Consider the following 20,173-nt stretch of genomic DNA (forward strand, 5'->3'; position numbering starts at 1 on the left):
TATTGCAGATTTAAACCATGAAGCTATACACACTCCTCCCCTGCTTTGCCTTGTCACCAGCTGCAACTCCAGCAGACCGTTTACCCGGGCTGCACAGCTTCTGGTGTGTGGCAGAGCTCATGTATTTAACAATCCCCCATGGGGACAGTCTGGTTGTTTCTGGTCCTGTCCCCATGGCCGTTTGCCAGAACAGGTGTGTGTCTCTCTGTGGTTATCTCCTAAAAACAGAAGCCCTGCCAGACGTCACGTGCATTTAAATCTCAAATAGCCATTTCTTGATTACCTCCAAAGCAGCTGTAACCAACACCCAAACTCTGTTAGAAAGGTCTCCTTCCCCTCCTCCGCGGGGTCTGATTCTTAACGTAAAAATTAGCCACACTCACCATCCAATACTTAGAAAATGCACTTTGGCAAGAAGAAAAATAACCCCATATCCAAAGCAACACAACCCGGCAGGCATATTTTAATCGTCACCCAGATTTTAAACACAGAATGCCCTTATCTTTATTCATACATTATATAAAACCTGCTCCACGTGTACATCACGTACTATTTCAACACAATGATGGACTCGCGCCTGTGGGCTCCGCCTGTCCCTCGTTTCCTCTTTTCTGCGTAGCCCAGACCCTGCCCTGCCAGCGCGCAGGGCCCCTGCGCCTCGGGGGTCGAGGGCCAGAGGGGGAAGCGGGAGGGGCGGGCAGTGCGACCGCAAGGACACCGGTCCTGCCTGAGGCGCCACCGCGTGTCCCGTCGGGGCTTCCATCAAACCCTGCCCACCCACGGGAAGAACACGGACCACCCTGCTTCAGCGACTCCTGGGGGTCTGCAGGCTCGCCCCGCGCCTCCCGGCGGCCAGCGTGGACCCTGGCTGGACCCACCCGCCCCGCCGGAGCCCCGGCCAGGCCCCGCCCACGTCCCCTAGCCCCGCCCCCGGGACCCCGCCCCCCCGCCACTTCCGGCCTGAGAGGCGCCTCCGCGGCCCGGAAGGCCAGCGCGCCCACGCCGCCCGCGGAGTCCCCGGACCCTCCGGGTGAGCAGCGAGGGGAGGCCTCTCCCCGCCTTTCGCCCCGCCCCGGTTTGCAGACACGCGGCGCCCGGGGCCGGGGAGGTGCCAGGGGCAGGACAGGGCCGGGGCCCCGGGGAGGTTCTGGGGGTGGCGGCGTGGGGCGACCTCGGGCCACCCCGCCAGTCCCCAGGCCGGCCAGGCATGAGCTCCGGGGCCGCCTGGCGGCTGCAGACGCTCCAGCGACACCTGCGCTCCCCGGAGGCAGGGGGGCAGGCCCGGACCGGGACCTCTCCTCCGCCTGGGGCTGAGGGACAGAGCTGGGTGCCGGCAGGAGGACCCCGCGTGGCCACCCACAGCCGCCACTGGGCGCGGAGCCCCTTCAGTGCTGGGGGAGGGGGCTTGCTGCGGGCGAAGGAGGACGGGTCGGCGTTGTGTGCAACAGTGTGTTACCGCAGCCTCGGGGGCTGCTCGGCAATTCCACCCCCAGCCCCCCACCCCACCCCACCCCCCACCCAGGAGCAGTTTGGGACTTTGACCCCCGGGGCTGTTTACTCCAAGGCCACTGCCTCCTACCAGCGGGTGTGGACGCAAGGCCGGCCCCACACGCGCGTGGCTGCCTCTCCCGGGGCCCAGGGCATTGGGATGGAGCCGGCTGGCAGCCCACTGACCACGCACGTGCTGGACACTGCCTCAGGGCTCCCGGCCCAAGGCCTCTGCCTCCGTCTGTCCAGGCTCGAGGACCGTGGCCAGCAGTGGACCGAGCTGAGGAGAAGGTAAGAGGGCAGTCGGGGGCAGAACTTGGGTCCAGACAGCCTCCCCCCACCCCCCAGGGCAAGGGGTGTGGGCCGGAGGGCAGGGGGCAGGGCCGAGTGCAGCCAGATGGTCCCCTACAGACCCTCGCAGCCTCTGCCTCGCCAGGCTGTGCGGTCCTGGTCCAGGCCTCAGAGCGAGCCGGGACAGCGCACACCGCACGTGCCCGCTGCCGTGGGAACAGGGGTCTGTCCCTCCCTGCAGGTTGGGCCGGCCGAGGCCCGAGGTGGAGCCTGAAAGGCCTGGTTGCCACCGTGCCTGACGGGTGACCTGTGCTGGGCAGCAGGCGAGCACTGGGCGCCCTTCATGTCCTCACTGCACCCTGTGTGCAGACACCACGGGCACCCCGCACACGGGGGGGGGGGGGGGGGGGGCCCGAGGCAGCGAGAGCGCCACCGCCAGCAGCACTGCCCTTGCCCCGGCCCCGGGCCCAGGCTCTGCTGGGGAAGGCCCAGCCCAGACTGGCTGGCGCCACAGGGCGGCCTGTGAGCAGCTTCCCCGAGCCTCTGTCTAGGAGGCAGCTCCCGCTGGTGTGGGGTGGAAGGCTGGACCCCAGAGGTCCCGGGGCTGAAGGTACGGAGCCCTTCGGAAAAGCTGGGGGTCCGGGTCCCATGTGAGCCTGGAGGAGCACGTGGAGTCCCAGGGTGGGGGGTCACAGAGCCACTCGCAAGCCTGCTAAGCTGCGCTGCTCAGTGCTGCCCTCTCTGACCACAGCACAGACACCTGTGAGCAGGCTGGGGGTGACGAGCTCCTACAGGGCATAGGCCCTCGGAGCCTCCACGGGTGCGGCTGGAAACGGGCCCCACGCAGACAGTGGTCTGGGCACAGTTACTGAAGCACGAAGCCACGTGCTACATATTAAACGAGAAGCACACATCATGAAACAGCGTGACCCGTGTAACCCACTTCCTAAGTTTGTAAATAAACATAGGTATGCGTGGAGAAACTCGGGACGCACACGTACCAGACGCACAGTGCTCCTTGCTCACGGGGTAGCCCGCGGGAGGCTCCCCTCGTGCTTCTCTGTGATTCCCCACAGACAGCGCGGCACTGCCCCTGGGCTCACCCGAGTGCCATTCCGGCTGCGGGGACACCGGAGGCCACTGGGCACGCGGCCCCAGGAGACAGCCCCGGGGGTTCCTCACCCCCCTCTGCAGCACCCCTCCCCCCTCCCTCTCCCCAGCTACACGGACCCTGATGGCCGCTGCCCTGGGCTCCTGCCGGCAGGCCAGATGAAGGCGGGCACCTACAAGCTGTCCTTCGACACCGAGGGCTACTGGCAGAAGAGGGGCCAGGAGAGCTTCTACCCGTATGTGGAGGTGAGGGCCCAAAAGGTGGAGGCCCGTGATTCACTGGGACCCGCAGGCTGGTCCTGCCCCTCCCGCCACCTGGCACCTGCTCTGAGCTCCCAGAAGAAAGAGGTGCTGGACTTGACCACATGGTGCCCATCCCTGCCTCGCCCCGGGGTCAGGCTGACTCAGCCCCTGCAGAGAGAGGTTCACCCAAGCCCTGTCCACTCACTGTCCCCCTTCAGCTGACCTGTTTGGGGTGGACCCCTTGGGAACCCACAGGCCCAGGGGCCCCTCAGATCGAGTGCTATCTCTGGGCAGGACGCAGCCCCACACACAGCACCCCGGGGGCTCTGGGGCTCCTGCCCCCACAACTGCAGCCCCAGGCCGGCCGTCTGGGCTGCTGAGCCTGCGGCGGCACCAGGGCCAGGCTGTGTGCACTCCGCGCTGGCCCCTGGCTCTCCCGGTGCTCCCTCTGCCTACAGGTCGTTTTCACCATTACGAACGAGACCCACAAGTTCCACGTGCCCCTGCTGCTGAGCCCGTGGTCTTACACCACGTACCGCGGGAGCTAGCGGCTGAGCGGCAGCTGGCCTGCGAGCCGGGACCTGGCAGCACGGCAGACTGAGCCGCCCCCAACCAGCAGGACGGGCTTGTTCCTCATGGGCACCAGGCTCACACGTCTGGCAACGTTCTGGCCCCAATTTCCCAGTGGCAGTTGTCACTCAGGCTTCAATAAAGTCGCCGCTGGCCTCTGCGAGGTGGCTGCAGTCCCTAGGCAAGCTCGGCTGGAGCTGCCCCAACCCCAGGTGGGATGCGGGCGGGCGTGCACACAGAGCAGGTGGGCTCAGGGAAGGGGCCGGACGGCACTGGGGGCGCCTGTCCACACAGCCATGCAGCAGGACACGCGGCACATGCGGAAACCTTCATTTGCTGAGGTCGCAGGTCTACACGACAGATACCTGCTGTCCTTGGTGTATGAAGGGGGTGTCATCTGGGCAGTGGCCCCAGGCAGGGGCTACGTCGGGGTGCCCACGAGTCCTGCGGGGCCCTGTCCCAGCGTCTGCCCGATCACAGCCGTCTCCAGGGGCTTGAAGCCCACGTTGTCCAGGGGGACCCCGAAGGCCAGGAGCTTCGCCTCGTAGGTGCGCAGCAAGTCATTGTGGGCCTGTGGGGACACAGCGGCGTCAGGGGAGGGGCGGCCAGGGCTGACCCTCGCTCAGGCCCACCCAGCCCCATGGAGGGCCAGTAGCCTCTCGCAGCTGCTCACAAGCCCAGACCCAGGCCCACACACACTGACTGACATCTGAAGACCTAACTGGCTTTACTCATGGCGGCATCCGGTCTGGTAAGTGGAAGGGCGCCCTGAGGAGCTGTCCGAAGTGGAGGCTTTATGGGCACAGCATGGTGGCATGAGGACGTTAAAAGGGCGAGTTCCCTTAGGAGAGACAGGCGGTCTTAGCTCACCTCCCTAGTGCTGACTGATGGGTTTTAATGTCCACCCTGGGGAGGCTGAAACGTCAATTAGGTGAGGAATTAAGTCTTGGTAGGGTTCACATGAGTGACTCCACTTTGGGCCCCTTGTCTCTGTTTAATTGTCCCCCCTTTGGATCAAACTCTCAGCCTGAGAGATGTGGTCAACGTTGAAGGCTTAGTGCCGCCTCAGCTACCACCTGTATTCTCAGCTTTTGCGGATTCTGTTTGGGTTTTTGTTTGTTTGCTCCCTGAATCTCTGGGTTCACATTTTTAAGTCCATCATTCCCCACTTCTCTGCCAACATTCCAGTCTCGAGGAGGTGGCTTGCTCGGTGGTTAGTGGCTGTGAACACACACCTGACCCGCGAGAGACTGTGACGCACTGGGGTGGTTGTCATTACTACAGGCAGCACACACACCCCCGTTTGGAACCCTCAAGACCAAACCAATCAGAGAAAGGCCGCGTGGAAGGAGCCACCCTTTTAAGCCAGGCAGCTTGCCCAGGGACCTCACGTAGCTGAGTTCCCACCGCCCCGGGAGAGTGGGTCCAGGTGAGCAAGTGGTGACGGCCAGGCGCAGGCACCTCCCGCTCAGGGAGAAGACGACCTGGAGCGTCCCTTCTGTCAAGCACAGCTGGCCCGAATCTGAGCACGTCTCTCAGGCGCTACCCAGCCACTTCCTGTGTGGGACCTCGGGGCAGCCACGATGGGAGAGCCCCCACCATCCGTTTCACTGCTGGGGAGGCTGAAGAGGGGGTGCACTCAGAGCAGGACTGAGTTCCCAGTTCCCCACGGGCACCTCTCTCAGGCTCAGCACCCCTGCCTTCCCAGGGGTCGCCTGCCCCCACCTCGTCTGCCAGCATCTGCCCCCTCCCCCCACCCCAGGAAAGTCGCGATCCGGGCAGCAGCGCTGGCGGGGCCCATGCAGACGAGGTTTCTGTCCCCCTCTAGGAAACAGATGTTTTAAAGGGCACACTTCACCAGAGGGCGGCAAGGGTTTGAGGAGCTGACGTACGCAAATGCTCAGAGCCTGGCCTGACGACAGAGCAAAAGCTCCAAGGGGCTCCCTGTCCAGCATCAGCCAGACAAGGTGCTGGAAGCTGACAGTAAAGGGGGAGCCAGGCTCAGGCCCCAGGACGCACTCGGGCTGGGCCCCGGCCTTCACCCTTCTCTGGGTTCAGCCACAATCAGATGTGGGTTACGGAAATTCCCCCAAGAGCTGCCAGTGCGTGTACATATCAGGGCTTCCCAGGGCACCTGGGGAGGGCCCGATGGGCAGGGAAGGCCCTGGGGGTTTGGTCGCCACGGAGCCCGGTGCCCATGACAGGCACTGCCTTCGTCCTGGGGCTGCAGAGCCCAGGCTCACATCTGAGTCTCACCTGCGGGGTGCACGCTCTCAGTAAGTGCACCTGCAGGCAGCACTGTCTGCGTCCCCACAGGCCAAGCCCTGACCGCTGTGGGCTCGGCCACAGGGCTGGGGATGCTGGGGGCAGGGCACCGCCCTTCCCACCTGCAGGAGGCCCCTCTGTGTGGCTTTCAGCAGACTCACAGAGGACTCAGGAAAGGTCAGATTCCTAACTGCCCCTGCTTGGACAACGTGGACGTGAACCTGGGGGAGCAGAGACGCTCCCCCCAAAAACCGCCCCAGAGGCCAGGCTAGCCCTGTGGTGCCAGAGCAAGGGTGGGACAGGGACGTGGGGACACAGCCTGCCGGACACGACACCAGATGTGCAGCAGGCAGGCCCTATCAGGGACTCCAGGACAGCATCAGAGCTGTGGGGACGTGCTCCAGGCCACATGCAGGCCTGGGTGAGGGAGGGGCTCTGAAGGAGGGGTGGCGCGCTCCTCACACCTTGCAGACCCGGGCCAGCTCGTACTGCAAGTCCTTGATGGCACTGTTCTTCGATTCCAGAACATCCTGAGGGGAGAAAGGTGTCAGGACGTCCACACGGGGAGGGCTGGCGTGGGACGGTCTCGAGGGAAACAGGACCTGCGTCTCCATAAGGAAACTGCCCCGATGGTGAGAAGGGGCAGCCTGGCCTGCTCCTGGAGCCACCCCTGCTGCCAGCTCGTCCCAGGGAAGCCCCCTAGATCCCCCACGCACCCTGCCCCGGCCGCAGGCGCAGCCGCAGGGACTGCCATGGGTGGGTCTGGTTTTCGCCCCTCATCCTGGTCGCTGGCAGCACAGGACCTGGTCCAGCCGAGAGACCAGCTGCCCTTCTCAAGAGGAGAGCGGGAGAGCCGCCCTCTCCTTTGTGCTTCACACACAAAAGGGACGAGGGTAGAGAGGAGCCCCCAGATTCAGGACCGTGGTGCTGCCGGCCCAGACGCAGGCCCCACCGTGAGGCTGTCCGGCCCCGAGAGCCTAGCCCGGGGAACGAGGGTCCCCCAGGCACTGTCACCCAGAGCCAGCACCCGCCACTTCCCCTGTGAGCAAACACCTGGCCTCAGCCACAACCACGGGCACGACATCACCTCAGCCCCCAGCCCCTCCTCCACGGGTGACAAGTCCTCGTTCTGCGTCAGCCCTGCCCACCACCTCCTGCACCCTACTGCCATCTGTGGCCTGTGACCCAGAGGATCTGCTTCTGTGTGAACAGACAGCAGGGACACACAGGGTTCTCCAGCCGGGAGGGTCTTCCATGGAGTCGTGGAGGCCAGCTGTGGTCTGCGTCCATCTCCCAGACCCCCAAGGAAGCCGTCCCTGGGGCCACCTCAGGCGTGGCAGCCGCAGGTCACCCAGCTGGCCGAGACCCCAGAGCCAGGCCACGCGTCCCTGGCAGCACCGCAGGCCCCTGTCCAGCGTCACCCGTGCTTCCTGTGGCACACCCCAGCCAGGCTGGGGAGCAGAGGGACCAGGCCAGTTCCAGGTAAGGCCGCTGTCAGGGACATACAGCCTCCTGCCTGCTGAGCCCGCTGCCATCCTGAGTCCGCAGCTCAGCCCGCCGGCTTGTGGGCACCAAGGCCTCGTCTGTCTCTCTACTGCTGTGCCCGCACAGACCCAGCACAGAGAAGAACCACAAACAACTGCAGACCCACACGTGAACAGGCACTCCAGCCCCTGCTCAGACATGACTCCCTCTGGCAAGCCTTCCCGGGACCCACCACAAAGGCCACCCCCAGCCCTGCGTTTCCCCCGCCGTGGCCTCAACCAGCACAGCTCAGCTTCCCAGGTGGACGGCGACAGCGGCCTCAGCTGAGAGGCTAAGCTGGGACGGGCAGTGCACTTGGGCCAGCAGGTGCCAGAGGCTAAGGAGGGGCCGGGGCAGACCGCAGAGACATGAGAGCAGAGCCCGGGAGCCCAACGGCGCACACAGGCCTGGGCGCTCGGGCCCGGGAAACCACGACAGCCCCTCCCCGAGGTGAGCTGGGGGTCTCCAGTGGAGGGACGGAGGCTAAAGCCCAGGCTGCCCGCGGCCCCCTCCCTGGGAGCCCTCCAGGGCCTACCTCCAGCTTTCGGGACACGAGGGTCAGGGCCGCAGGGTCCAGGTTGGAGGCCGCCAGCACCTCATTGAACTGCACCTCCTTCTTCTCCACAGCGGCGGTCAACGCCTGCACTTTGCGCTCCAAAACAAGGTTCTTGAAGCCTGCCTTCTGCTGCACCTCCAGGATGGCTGCGGTGAACTTCCGGTACAGCTCATCCCGCTCCTGCTGCACCTGCGGGACAGGTCCGGGCATGTCACTGGCAAGAAGCCCCTCCCAGCTCTGCCCCGGGGCCACGACACGCCGCTTGCACCAGCGCCCAGCCGTGGGCAGGTGAGTCTGTGTCGTCTGCGCTGCCTGAGCCCCACTCTCTGTGACCAAGTTAAAGGTGTCCACACCGTGGGAGGTAAGAAGCACCTCTGGGAAGGTGTCTCAGGAAGCCACAGGTCCCTAGAACAAGCTGCAGAGACCCCCAGAGGGGCCGGAGCCAGCCCTGCCCTGGGTCTGGGCAGTGGGCTCAGGACCACATCCCTGATCATCCCCACGAGGTCCAGGGCCTCAGACTCAGCAGTGCTGGGGTGGGGTCTTCTTGGGGGTCCACTCCCTCTGCCAGCCCAGACCCTGGAAGCCCCCTCCCTGTCTACCAATGCCTGTGTCCTTTTCATCTCTTTTTACTTTTAACTGCACCATTAAAAAATCAAGACTTAGTAGGGAGACTTCCTAGGTGGCGCAGTGATTGAGAATCCGCCTGCCATTGCAGGGGACACAGGTTCAATCCCTGCTCCAGGAAGATCCCACATGCCGCGGAGCAACGAAGCCCGTGTGCCACAACGATTGAGCCTGCGCTTTAGAGCCCGTGAGCCACAACTATTGAGCCCATGTGCTGCAACTACTGAAGCCCACGCGCCTAGAGCCCGTGCTCTGCAACAAGAGAAGCCACGGCAATGAGGAGCCCGCACACCACAACGAAGAGTAGCCCCTGCTTGCCACAACTAAAAAAAGAAAGCCCGCACACAGCCAAAAAAAAAAAAAAGAATCTGCCTGCCAACAGCACAAGGGACGTGGGTTCAATCCCTGCTCCTGGAATATCCAACAAAGCCGTGCACCACAACTACTGAGCCTGCACTCTAGAGCCTGCAAGCCACAACTATTGAGCCTGTGTGCCGCAATTACTGAAGCCCACGCACCTAGAGCCCGTGCTCCACAAGAGAAGCCACCGCAATGAGGAGCCTACGCACTGCAATGAAGAGGAGCCCCCACTCGCCGCAACTAGAGAAAGCCCTTGCACAGCAACGAAGACCCAACATAGCCAATAAATAAATAAAATAAATTAATTAAAAAAAAAGACTTAGTAGGGGTGTTAAAAGGAGAAAGTAAACACTCCTCAACCCCACTTCCCAGAGACCACCATCTGAGCATGTGCTGTGACTCCTTCCAGAATGTTCTGCACACCCGTAAAAACACACATCACTGCTAGGAGAAGAGGGCCGTGCTGAAACCCCGTAGCACCGTGTCCTTCAGGATCTGCTCAATCCAGTCCTTCTTTAAAACTTGACGAGGGAGGGAGGGGATGTGGGGATATGTGTATACATACAGCTGATCCACTTTGTTGTGCAGCAGAAACTGGCACGACCGTGTAAAGCAATTACCCTCCAGTAAAGAGCTGAAGAAAAAAAAATGTTTACATGCGACGAATCTGGCTTTCTAAGGCGACACCGCCTGGCTCACCTCCCGCGGACCACACGCACACAGAAGAGAGGGCGGCAGAGCGCGCGGACGCCCTGTCCGCCTGTGCCCCCCCCCCCACCCACTCACGGCCACCTTGGCCAGCGGCACCTCCCCGGTTGCCTGTGGGCCCTGCCCTCGGGCCGCCCTCAGCCTGTGAGACTGCTGGAGGCTTCTCGAGGGCGAGTCCAGCTCTGAGCGCTTACAGGAAGTTCCCGAGGTACCGGGTCCTTTCCACGGCCACAGTCTGCGATGGTGAATCTCAGGTGAGAAAAGGAAGTGGCTGCGCTCACAGCTCACACGGGGGGCGGCTCTGCCCTCGGCCAGACCCCAGGGAACCGCGGAGGCAGGGAGGGCCGGCTCTGCAGACAAGCCAGTGAGACAGTTGCCACCCAGTCACGTCTGCGAAGACCTGGGGCCGGCGGGAAGTGGCCCCTTGGGCGCTGTGGGTGAGGCCACATCTCTGAACAGCCCTCCAGGCAGAGGAACACAAACGTTCTCACCCAGCAACTCCCCTGCGAGGAATCAACCTTCCTAAGAGGGATGCGCACAGAGGTGAACTTAACAGGATGCGCGTAACAGCCGAGGGTGGAAACAGATGTCAAGATCCGGACACAGGCCAGGCGGAGAGCGCGGGCGCATTCCAGGCGCCCCCGCTTCCGTGAAGCAGCAGCCCGACGCCAGAGCACACGGGAGTCTGCCCAGAGACACAGGAAGCTCTCGCCACGTGTGAGGACGCGCGCACGGCCCCAAGGCCGTCGTGTTTTCACCCACGGGCTTTCTTACACACACATAAAACTTTAGGACTCAGAAACACACACAGACGAGACAGGCCCTCCCTTCCAGGGGCCAGGCCGCCTCTGTGCTTCGGAGGAGAGCCCGCGGGGACGGCAGTGGGCCCCACCGGCCCGCCACCAGGGACGGCTCTCTGCGAGACCCGGGCCGTCGCCTGAGAGCTGCCGGGGCCGGGAGCCCAGCCCCACACCCGGGCGCCCGGGGCGCTCACCTCGAGGAACCGCTGCTCCAGCACCTCGTGCTCCCACTGCAGGCTCTTCAGCTCCTTCTCGGTGACTTTCAGACGGGCTTTTGTGCACTGGAGAGAATACGGGGGTGGGGTCAGAAAGCCTCCCCGGCGCAGGCACCCACATGACGCAGCTCCTGAGCAACGGCCAGGCCCGGCGACGGTCAGAGGGACCCGGCTCCCAGACGCGAGGGGCTGAGCCCACCACGCGGCCAGTTGGGGGCCACCTGCCTCCCAGAACGGGAGCCAACCTCACGCGCCCCAGGAGGACACCCGGCTGGCTCAGGAAGGAGGGATTCGGCAGCCCTGCCCTCCCTGCCCCGCCCCCCCAGGAGGAGGGCGGGAACTGGGCAGAGACCTACCAGCAGGACCTGCTTGTCCCCCTCGCAGCCCCCGAGCTGCTTCTGCATCGCGCTCATCTCCTGCCGAGCCTTCTGCAGGGGGTCTGCCAGGCGCCTGTTCTGGGCCGACACCTCCATCATCTCCTTCTCCAGGTGCTCCTCCTTCTTCCGCATGTCCTCCATCTGCTCCTGTGGGCACGAGGGCAGGGGGTCGGCAGGCAGGACCCGGGGCCGTGCCTGCAGGGGGAGGGCCGCGAGCGCTGCTGCCCGCAGAGAATGCTCCAGGCGGCACCGTGGGGACCTACATCTGTTTTGTGTGTAAACACAGAGTGTGTTTTTCACACTGTTAACGTGCTGTGAATTTTCCAGTCATGCAGCCTCCGTGTAAACTGAGATGACACTTTGCGCGTGCCCCCCCAGGGGACGCTCTCCGTGGCTGCCAGCACTTGGGTGACGGTGACGCCCCTGCGGTTCCGCCTGACCTTGCACGTGTCCCAGCGCACACAGGTGTAGCAGCTCCCCGCCACGCGAGGGTAGGGCAACAGCCTGGCCGCAGCGACGGCTGCAGCGGGCGGCAGGACCTGTGCGCGTGGCTCGGGGGCAGCAGCGGGGGCGGCGGCACCTTGAGGGAGTGGATGAGAGCCAGGTTGTTGAGGGTGATGTCGTTGTAGTAGTTCCTGATGTCCGTGAAGGCCTCCTCGTGGCGCTGCATCAGCACGCCGATCTGGCCGTTCTTCCTCTCCTCCACCTCGCGCACCTCCGTCTTCCTGCGCAGGTCAAGCTCGTCCCTGAGCATCTTCATCTTCTTATCGTACTTGGCCTCAATTTCTGAAAGGCAGCGGCACACAGAACAGCTGAGCAGAACACGGGCCCTGTGGCCCTGAGAGCGGATGGCAGCTGTGAGCAGGCCGCGCACACCCAGCGGGAGGAAGGCCACCCCGACGCGCTCTGCAGACAGCAGGACGGGGCGGGGAGCGTCTGCCGCTCTGTGGCACCAGCACCCACACCCGCTGACCACGGCCACCCAGCCAGACAGACTTGGGAGGCCGGAGCCCCCGTGGGCCAGGAGACATGGACACTGCCCACCAGGCTGGATGACTGGGGCGGGGGGCGAGTGGGCGGTCCTCACAGCCTCCCACCCCACCTGGAAATAAGCGGTTCTGGGATCCTGAGTGGTCCACCAGCCTCGGGAATGACCATATTCTCTCGTTTTGCATGTCTGGGCTGTTTCAAGCAGTTTAGCAAGTGCTGGTCTGCAATTCCTGCCTGATGGGCCGGGGGCGGGGGGGCGGCTCTGGGGCCACCGTACACGGAGCGCGGGAAACACTGACCTCGCACCTGCCGCTCAAAGTCGTTGCGCATCTTGGTGACCTCCTCGGTGTGTCTCTGCAGTGGCGGGAGCGGGCTGTCACTGGAGGTCAGACGGGGCCCGACAGACGCAGCCCCTCAGCCCAGCCCCACTGTTCACGGGCACTAAAGCCCGGCTCAGAAAGCCCTGCTTCTGCTGGGCTGCTCACCTCCAAGCTCAAGCGCGTGGACCCAGCCCTTTAACAAGGTTTGGTAAATTCCACGTTTCATAATGGACTTCCCTGGCAGAGGTCACCTCTGAGCTGGCCGTGCCAGCCCCTCCCCCACCCTGCCCACGAGCTGGACGGCACGGGCCAGACCCACAGAGAGCTGCAGGCTCCCCGCTGCCTGCTTCCTGCTTTGGCTGAGAACACCACTGCAGATGGCTTTCACAGACAGTTCTACATTTTGAATAAAAAGTTTAAATTATACTTTAAGCATATTTTCACAAAGACGGGCACTCTGACCATGTACCTACTCCACGCCCAGGCCTCGGGTAAGCAGAGAGCCCCACACCACTGTACCCTCTGGAAGCCAGTCCATTCTGTGCTTCTGTCGAAAAAGACCAGACCGCTCTCGAGGGCCCAAGACTTCAGCACCCTCAAGGTACACGGCAAAGTCTGCCATGTTACCAGAGTTTTTCCAGATTCCGTTGAGGCTGGGCAGCCTCCAGACATGAGGCAGATGTACTGACAAAGTGTTTCAAAGCCCAGCCAGGAAGAACCTTTGAAAACCAAAGCTGGACACATCCTCCCTTGGCCCACAGCCTCCAGAGGTCCCCGACCCAGTCCTGTCCCCCAGCCCCCCCATTCCTCACTCCTCGGGGCCTCCACCTGGTGCATCCCCAGCCCTTCTCACAGCCTGGTCTCCCCCAGCGCTGCCTCCCCCGCCTCTGCCCGGGTGTCACCTTCGCGGTCAATTCCCGGAACACAGAGGAAAATGCACCCTCCCTCGTCCCCAGCACCTGCCCCCAGTGCTGCTGCCCACAGACCTACGACAGGCATCTGACAGTCTGTCTTCTGTCTCAGGGGCAGCCTCTCCATCTCAGACCACCAGCCATGCGTGGGGAGACATTCTGTCAGCTCTGTCCTCTGTGTGCCCAGAGATCAGAACCAGGCCCGGCACTCAAGAAGGAATTCCAGCCTCCACCTGGAACCCCCCAGCCTGCCTCAGAAAGGACCAAAGAGTCTCAAAGGTCAGGGAGGTGCTCGAGAGCACAGCTCACAGGACAAACTGCCACGGCCGTTCACTTCGGGGGCCGTGTGCTCACCTCTGGGTCAGGGGTTAGCAGCCCATGGAGAAGGACCCTGGGCGGGATTTCCCTCTTGGGAAGCCAACCTGCCCCTCGAGCCTGAGACAGAATTCTGCCCCTGGCCCCGGATGGGCTTTGCTTGGCTACATGCTGCTGCTGCTGTTGAATATTTCAGCTACTTGCCAACATGAGAGAGTCTTTGTACAGAAATACAAACTCCCCGTCCGGCTGAGCCCCGAGGGGTTCACGGCCGCCGCAGCACCTACCAGCCTCAGGTTCCTCACCACCACCTCGCTGGCCAGCTCCTGCTCCTTCAGCTCCACCTTCAGAGCCCGCATGTCCCTGCGCAGCGTCCCCTCCTGCGCGCGGTGCTCCTTCTGCGCCAGCGTCATGACCACGGTGCCCTCTGCCTTCACCTCCGTCAGGCTGTTCTGATGCTCATACAGCAGGTGCTTCACCTTCTGCTTATAGACCTGCGGGCGGGCGAGGGGGAGCACTGCGGCTCACCTGCTCTGCCCGCGCACCTGCACGCACCTGCCCACCTGCACACACCCCACCTGCACACACAGGCCCACCTGCACACACGTGCTCTTTTTGTAAAAAATACCTTCAGGTTCCCAGCGTCAAGGACACACAGGGCGGTGACTCCCAGAACTGCGGCGAGACAACGCCCCCGCCCCTGGTCCAGCTCCCCTGCCCGCGAGGACTCCACGCGGAGCGGCCAGCCCCACGCACCTTGATCTCCACCTGGTGCCGCTCCTCGGCCTCCTCCATCTCCCGATCTTTGTTGCGCAGCTCTGCCTTCTTCTCCTCCAGCTGCCGCCGGGCGATCTCCCAAAAGGTGTGCATCTTGTCCCGCTCCAGCTGGAAGTAGTTGCGCTCCTCCCGCTCCCGGTCCAGCTCCTCCCGGATTCGGCCGATGTGCTCCGCCACCTGCCGGGGAGGGCAGGGCCGCTGAGGCAGCCGGGGGCCCACTCACCGCCACGGAAGGTGGACGGAGAAAGGCCAGGAAGACGGAGGGAGGGGCCGCTCTCGCCACAGAGTAAATCAGAGCTACAAGTGAGAAGTTAAAACAGGGGGCCAAGAAGGCTCGGGGACAGGGAACTTTTGGCAAACAGCAGAAATCTCCTGTATTTGGCCAAGAGTCATATAATGATTATATCCTTTTATTCATTCCTGGGAATTTACACTAAGGAAGCTTCTCAGAAGAACACAAGAGCTTTCTGCTTAAAGATATTAGCTACACCATTATTACAACAGCAAAAAAATTAAAAAGGAAATGATCTAAGATGCTTTTAAATAGGAGAATGGCTGGGAACTCCCTGGCGGTCCAGTGGTAGGCCTTCTTGCTCCCATTGCTGGTTTAATCCCTGGTCGGGGAACTAAGATCCCACAAGCTGTGCAGTACAGCAAAAAGAAAAAAAGAAAAGGAAAGGAAAGAAAAGAAAAAATAAAGGAGGTTGGTTAGAAGTTGGCCTGAGTTTGGGTTGACATGGTCATTCAGTTGCTACTAATAAAATTTTTTTAAAAAGGAGGGGGGGAATGTAAGTGAGAAAATTCATCTAAAATGCAAAGCAAGGGAATTCCCTGGCAGTCCAGTGGTTTGGGCTTCACGCTTTCACTGCCGAGGGCCCAGGTTCAATCCCCGGTCAGGGAACTAAAATCCCACAAGCCGCACAGCACAGCCAATAAACAAACAAACAAACAAATAAACAGAATGGCTGAGAAACTAGAGTACATCATTTACAAGGTTATATGGCCCAATGATATAAAGATATGAGAAAAATGTGAATATGTTCATAAAACAATGCAAAATGTAAGACCTTTCACCTTTAAAGATATACGTTAAGCAAAAAAATATACAGAACCAGGACTTCCTGGGTGGCGCAGTGGTTGAGAATCCGCCTGCCAGTGCAGGGGGACACGGGTTCGATCCCTGCTCCAGGAAGATCCCACATGCTGCGGAGCAACGAAGCCCGTGCACCACAACTATTGAGCCTGCGCTCTAGAGGCCACGAGCCACAACTATTGAGTCCACGTACCACAACTACTGAAGCCCACGCACCTAGAGCCCGTGCTCCACAACAAGAGAAGCCACCACAATAAGGAGCCCGTGCACCACAATAAAGAGCAGCCCCCACTCTCCGCAACTAGAGGAAGCCCGTGTGCAGCAACGAAGACCCAACGCAGCCAATAAATTTATTAAATATATGTGTATATATACATATGTGTGTGTGTGGGTGTGTGTGTGTATATATATACACACACACACACACACATGCAAAACCAGTAGACCCCAAACAGGCATGAGGGTTTTATCCAGAGCCAAATGCAAATCTGCAAATGGGCAAAGAAAAAAAAATGATGGATTCCCAGTTTCTTGGGACTCTCACTTCCAAGAATTTGTTATCTTCTGAGCATCACCCCAGGCCACTCACTGCAAAGTTCTTCTCTTTTGATAACCACGTTCCGACAAGGGAACCACATTTCTCGCTTCAAGAGTGGACCAAAACAAACACCAAGGAGGAAGGGCCACTGGGACGCGAGGAGGCCCATCCCCAGGAGGCAGGCCTGGCACCACGAGGGCTGCGTCTCCCAGTCACTCAACAAAGAATGTAAACCAGGCTCCTCCCGACCCTGACTGCCTCCTGCTGGATGTTCCATCACTCGATATCTAGATTTCTTATAAATATCTAGATTTCTAGCTTCTCTTCAAAATTCAGCAAACAGACAGCTCTGGAACCCAGCGCCCACAGAGTAACATGCAGCGAACTGGCCACAGCTCCCTGAGTCTCTCACTCCTGCCTGGACCCTGGAAGCTTCCAAGGTGTCCATCCTTGGAACACCCAACAGCAAGGCTCTGCTCTGCAGACCGACCCCTGCCGTGTCACAGATCTGTCCCCACCAGACAGGAAGGAAATGGGGAGCTGAGAAAACCCTGACTGTGGGGGCGACACGGTGGGTAAGCCCTTCTCCACACAGCAGCCCAGTGATGGCTCCAACGCACACCCTGACCCCACGAGCCTCTGCGGACACGGCCGACAGGTTCCCTGCCTGTGACACACAGCCTCTCCACCACCATGCAAGGGCCTTGGCCCAGCTCTCCAACTTCACGTCTTATGCCTCTTTCAGTCTCCTCTGATTTATCTTAAAACCATCACAAGTAAGGAAGGGTCATTTACACGGACAGGAGCGCTTGTCAGACGTTCCCAGACCACACTTGCTCTCACAGTTTGCACGTGGTACAGGTTTCAGGAGCCTTTTAATTGAAATTGTAATTATATAACCATGTTCTCTAGCCCTTAAATTCATCAAAATGAGCAAGTGGCCAACAGTAATTCACAATGTTTAATAGTAAAATAAATGAGAATGCTATAGGTGTATGTACTATAACAGCTCTGTAAACATCAGGTACCTAACAAGGATAAGAATGAAAGAAAATACAGGAAATGTAAAATAGCTTTCATATCAGAAAAGCATTTCCTTCCAAGTTCCTACTACCCTGTAAAAAAGGTCCCCCATGTACCTGCACTGCATTGCTTCACAACATGTACTGCACTTGGGAACAGGGGAGGCATATCCTGGGGTGGACAGGGAGGCAGGAGCCAGGCTGAGGGTGGTGGGCGCGGAGGTGGACGAGGTCTGAAAGCGGCTCCCAGGACAAGCACGGGGCAGCAAGCCCATCCCACCGGAACCCAGCACTGGGCCGCGGCTCAGGCCGGGCCGCTCACCTGTTCCTTGCTCATGTCCTCCGGAGCAAGCCCGTCAACAATCGGGGTACCTTTGGCTTTTCCTTTCTTCCCTTTCTTTTTGGGCGCCTTTGGTTAGAGAACAGATGGTTGGGTTAGGATTCACCTCCTGGCTGGCTGAGTCCTCCCAGAGCCGTTTGGGAGAGGAATGCCTGTCCTGGCTGTCCGCCATCCGACAGCCCACTGTCTCAGGCTCCCACCTGGACCACATCACTCTGCCCTGAGCTTTCCCACCCTCAACCACAGGCACATCCTGTTGACCCCTTTGGAGCAGCAAGCAGAAATCTTTCTCCTCAGAAGAGAACACTGTTTTCCCTCAGAAAGGAAGGGAGGGAAACATTCCTTAGTACATAACAGACCTCCTTGGTGCGGATGCAAAATCTACTCAGCCTCAAAAAGGAAGATCCCTAGCACCACACTGGCTAGGATGCTTGCCCAGCACCACAGAGAGCCCACGACAAACTGCTCAATGCGTGCAGGGAGCACCCATGAAGCGGCACGAGGAGGCTTCCTTGCCTCCAAGCACACGACTTCAGAGAGCCCCGGCGGAGAGAGCCGGAGCCCGCTGTGACGCTCACTGTGGGCTGTCAGTGGGGTGACGCCTGCTTTTAGCAAATTCAACAAGGTGCCAGAGGGAACCTTCCGCCCCCACTCCTTCCCGAGGGCCACTCAGCAGATACCGAATCTCCTTCTCCTTCTGCCTTCACTTCTCCCAAGTCTCTGTGGCCCAGGTGCTTGTGCGTGTGTGTGTGCATCCACATGTCTCTGTGACATTTTTATTACAAAAAAAGTTTATGTGGAAATCTTAGAAAACGTAAAGAAGCAAAAAGAAAAAAAAAGGAAAATCACCCATATTACCACAAGCTAGTGAGAGCAGATGTATTTTGGTGGTTTTTCCAGTTGGTTTTCAAAAGACCCATCCACAGAAATCTTCACTCCTTATACACTGCCCTCTTTCTAATCCTTCTACTCCAAGAAGTCTAAGCCATCAGAAGAGCCCAAAGGTTTGTCACCACCCAGCATCTGGGGCAGTCACAGCCAGTGGCCGGGCCTGGAAGAGCCCCTGGGGCTCCCTGACACAGAGGCATTCCCCCCCCACCCCCGCTGACGGCCACCCTGCCACACCTGCCTGGAGACTTAGTTACCAACAACCCTCACATCATGGCAGGGGTGGGAGGCGCAGCTGAGAGCCCTACCACAGAGAGGGGCAGGGATGGAGAACCCCAGAGGCAGCAAGCTCCCACCTTGCTCTGCTCAGTAGCGGCCTGACTCCTCACAAGCAGTTCCTCTACCCTGAAGCTCTGCCCTAAGGACTCCACGGGCACTGCACCCGCTGTCAGGACCCTCCGGTGGAGAAGGTCCTCTAACCACCCTGGTATGCCCCGGGCTCTCGATCCCAGAGACTAGAGAACCTGTGTGTCCCAGACCCCTGCCAGGTGAGACCCTAGGTCCCGAGGATCTGTTCAATAAGCCTTCCGTTCCAGGTAGGAATGCCCCCAGACCCAGGTTCTCTGTTCTGGACGCCGGGCACACCGGGCCCTGGGTCTGGGGTCGGGGGAGGCGGGTGCTCTTGGACCACCCCCACCCGCCGGGAGCACAGGATCCTAGCGAGCCCAGGTTTCTCAGCTCCAGGGGCGTGCGGGGCCTGGGGTCCGCACCCGGGCCCTCCCCGCGAGGACTCCAAGGGAGCACCAAGCCCTCGGTACCAGGACCCCAGCGCGCCAGGCCTCCCGTCCCGGGGTCTCCCTGCGCGCAGGGCCGGCCGGCCGCCGAGCGCCAGGACCCCGGCGCGGGCCACACCAGGCCCCCAGCTCTCCTCACCATGGCTCCAGCGTCCCGCCCGCCTGGACCCGCAAACCGACGCGCCCTCCCCGCCCAGGCTGCGCGGTCTCCAGGCAACCGCTGCGAGATCCCGCGCGAAGTCTCGAGGACCCTCGCGAGAGTCCGCCCGCGCAGGGGGCGCCTGGCAACGGCGGGAGCGCGTCCCTAGCAACGCGCCGGGCGGCGTCCCTAGGTTTGGGCTGCAGCTGGGCGTCAGCCGCAAGCTGGACCTCCACGACGCCCGTGAACACGTTCGCTGCGGGACGTGTCTTGTTTATCGCGGGTCTTCCCCGCTAGGACTCAAGCTCCATGGAGGTGGGAGGACCTGCTTCCGTCCACTTCGTACCCACCGTGCGTACGCACGGGTCCTACAGCGCTCAGCTTCAGCGAGCGAGGGGAGGGGCCGGAAAGACTCGCACCGCGACGTTACCCAAATTAGATTCAAATTCGGGCTGAGGCTCTGCCCCTGGCCCCACCCTACCCTGCCCATCTTTGTAGAGTCCTCCTACCTGAGGCTGGAAGGTAGCTGCGTTTCCACAAACCCTCAGAAGAAACAAAAGAAAAGATGTTCCAGCTGGGTCCAAAGTTTTGAAATCAGCAAATCCCCCCTTCACAAAAACTAACTGCTCTGCCTGAAGCGGCCTTATCCTCGTGGTGAGGAAAAACTAGAAACATTTGCCAGAGGTTTCCAGACAGGCACTGCAGAAAAAATGTCATCAAGTTCCTTTCCTAACCTCTTACTCTGAAAACAGCTAACCGCTTTAGGATTTTCCAAAGAGAATTTCCAATCCTTCCTACCACCCAATTAGCTACACACGAGGTGCTGTCTTTATACACCATTTGTTGTCTTCTTTTCTACATTCTCAACTTTAGCACCTTCCTAAATAGTGGTTTTGCAGCGGGTCATGTTTTTGC

At 60.7% G+C, this 20,173-nt stretch overlaps 2 protein-coding genes across 8 annotated transcripts; one reads left to right on the forward strand and one right to left on the reverse strand.

Moving 5' to 3' along the window:
* The first annotated feature begins 1,136 nt into the window (after positions 1-1,136).
* LOC130838512 (5-hydroxyisourate hydrolase-like) lies at positions 1,137-3,862 on the forward strand. Its single transcript, XM_057711710.1, has 4 exons — positions 1,137-1,267; positions 1,583-1,779; positions 3,000-3,135; positions 3,591-3,862. The coding sequence occupies exons 1-4, from the start codon at positions 1,208-1,210 to the stop codon at positions 3,678-3,680; spliced, it is 483 nt and encodes a 160-aa protein (XP_057567693.1). The 5' UTR covers positions 1,137-1,207; the 3' UTR covers positions 3,681-3,862.
* A 73-nt stretch (positions 3,863-3,935) lies between these two features.
* Positions 3,936-19,325, reverse strand: GAS8 (growth arrest specific 8). 7 transcript variants are annotated; one of them, XM_057711702.1, is made up of 11 exons: positions 19,259-19,325; positions 17,420-17,506; positions 14,424-14,621; positions 13,955-14,161; positions 12,421-12,475; positions 11,712-11,917; positions 11,111-11,278; positions 10,734-10,820; positions 8,027-8,236; positions 6,432-6,497; positions 3,936-4,273 (listed from the first exon to the last, which is right to left on the reverse strand). In XM_057711702.1, the coding sequence occupies exons 1-11, from the start codon at positions 19,259-19,261 to the stop codon at positions 4,124-4,126; spliced, it is 1,437 nt and encodes a 478-aa protein (XP_057567685.1). In that variant the 5' UTR covers positions 19,262-19,325; the 3' UTR covers positions 3,936-4,123. The 7 variants fall into 7 exon arrangements, with proteins under 7 accessions (XP_057567685.1, XP_057567687.1, XP_057567688.1 ...); XM_057711704.1 differs by having other exon boundaries at positions 14,424-15,085; positions 19,259-19,284; XM_057711705.1 differs by having other exon boundaries at positions 14,424-14,741; positions 19,259-19,282.
* Positions 19,326-20,173: the final 848 nt, after the last annotated feature.

The sequence above is a fragment of the Hippopotamus amphibius genome, chromosome 16, assembly GCF_030028045.1.
Source record: "Hippopotamus amphibius kiboko isolate mHipAmp2 chromosome 16, mHipAmp2.hap2, whole genome shotgun sequence".
Classification (NCBI taxonomy): Eukaryota; Metazoa; Chordata; class Mammalia; order Artiodactyla; family Hippopotamidae; genus Hippopotamus; species Hippopotamus amphibius.

Excerpts from the sequence above, each read along its gene's own strand:
- GAS8 (XM_057711702.1), bottom strand. Across the intron at positions 12,476-13,954 it reads TGGTGAGGAACCTGAGGCTG|AGACACACCGAGGAGGTCAC; the intron begins GTAGGTGCTGCG and ends CCGCCACTGCAG. Across the intron at positions 11,279-11,711 it reads CTCTCATCCACTCCCTCAAG|GAGCAGATGGAGGACATGCG; the intron begins GTGCCGCCGCCC and ends TCGTGCCCACAG.
- LOC130838512 (XM_057711710.1), top strand. The coding sequence starts at position 1,208 with ATGAGCTCCGGGGCCGCCTGGCGGCTGCAGACGCTCCAGCGACACCTG. Across the intron at positions 1,780-2,999 it reads TGGACCGAGCTGAGGAGAAG|CTACACGGACCCTGATGGCC; the intron begins GTAAGAGGGCAG and ends CCCTCTCCCCAG. Across the intron at positions 3,136-3,590 it reads GCTTCTACCCGTATGTGGAG|GTCGTTTTCACCATTACGAA; the intron begins GTGAGGGCCCAA and ends CTCTGCCTACAG.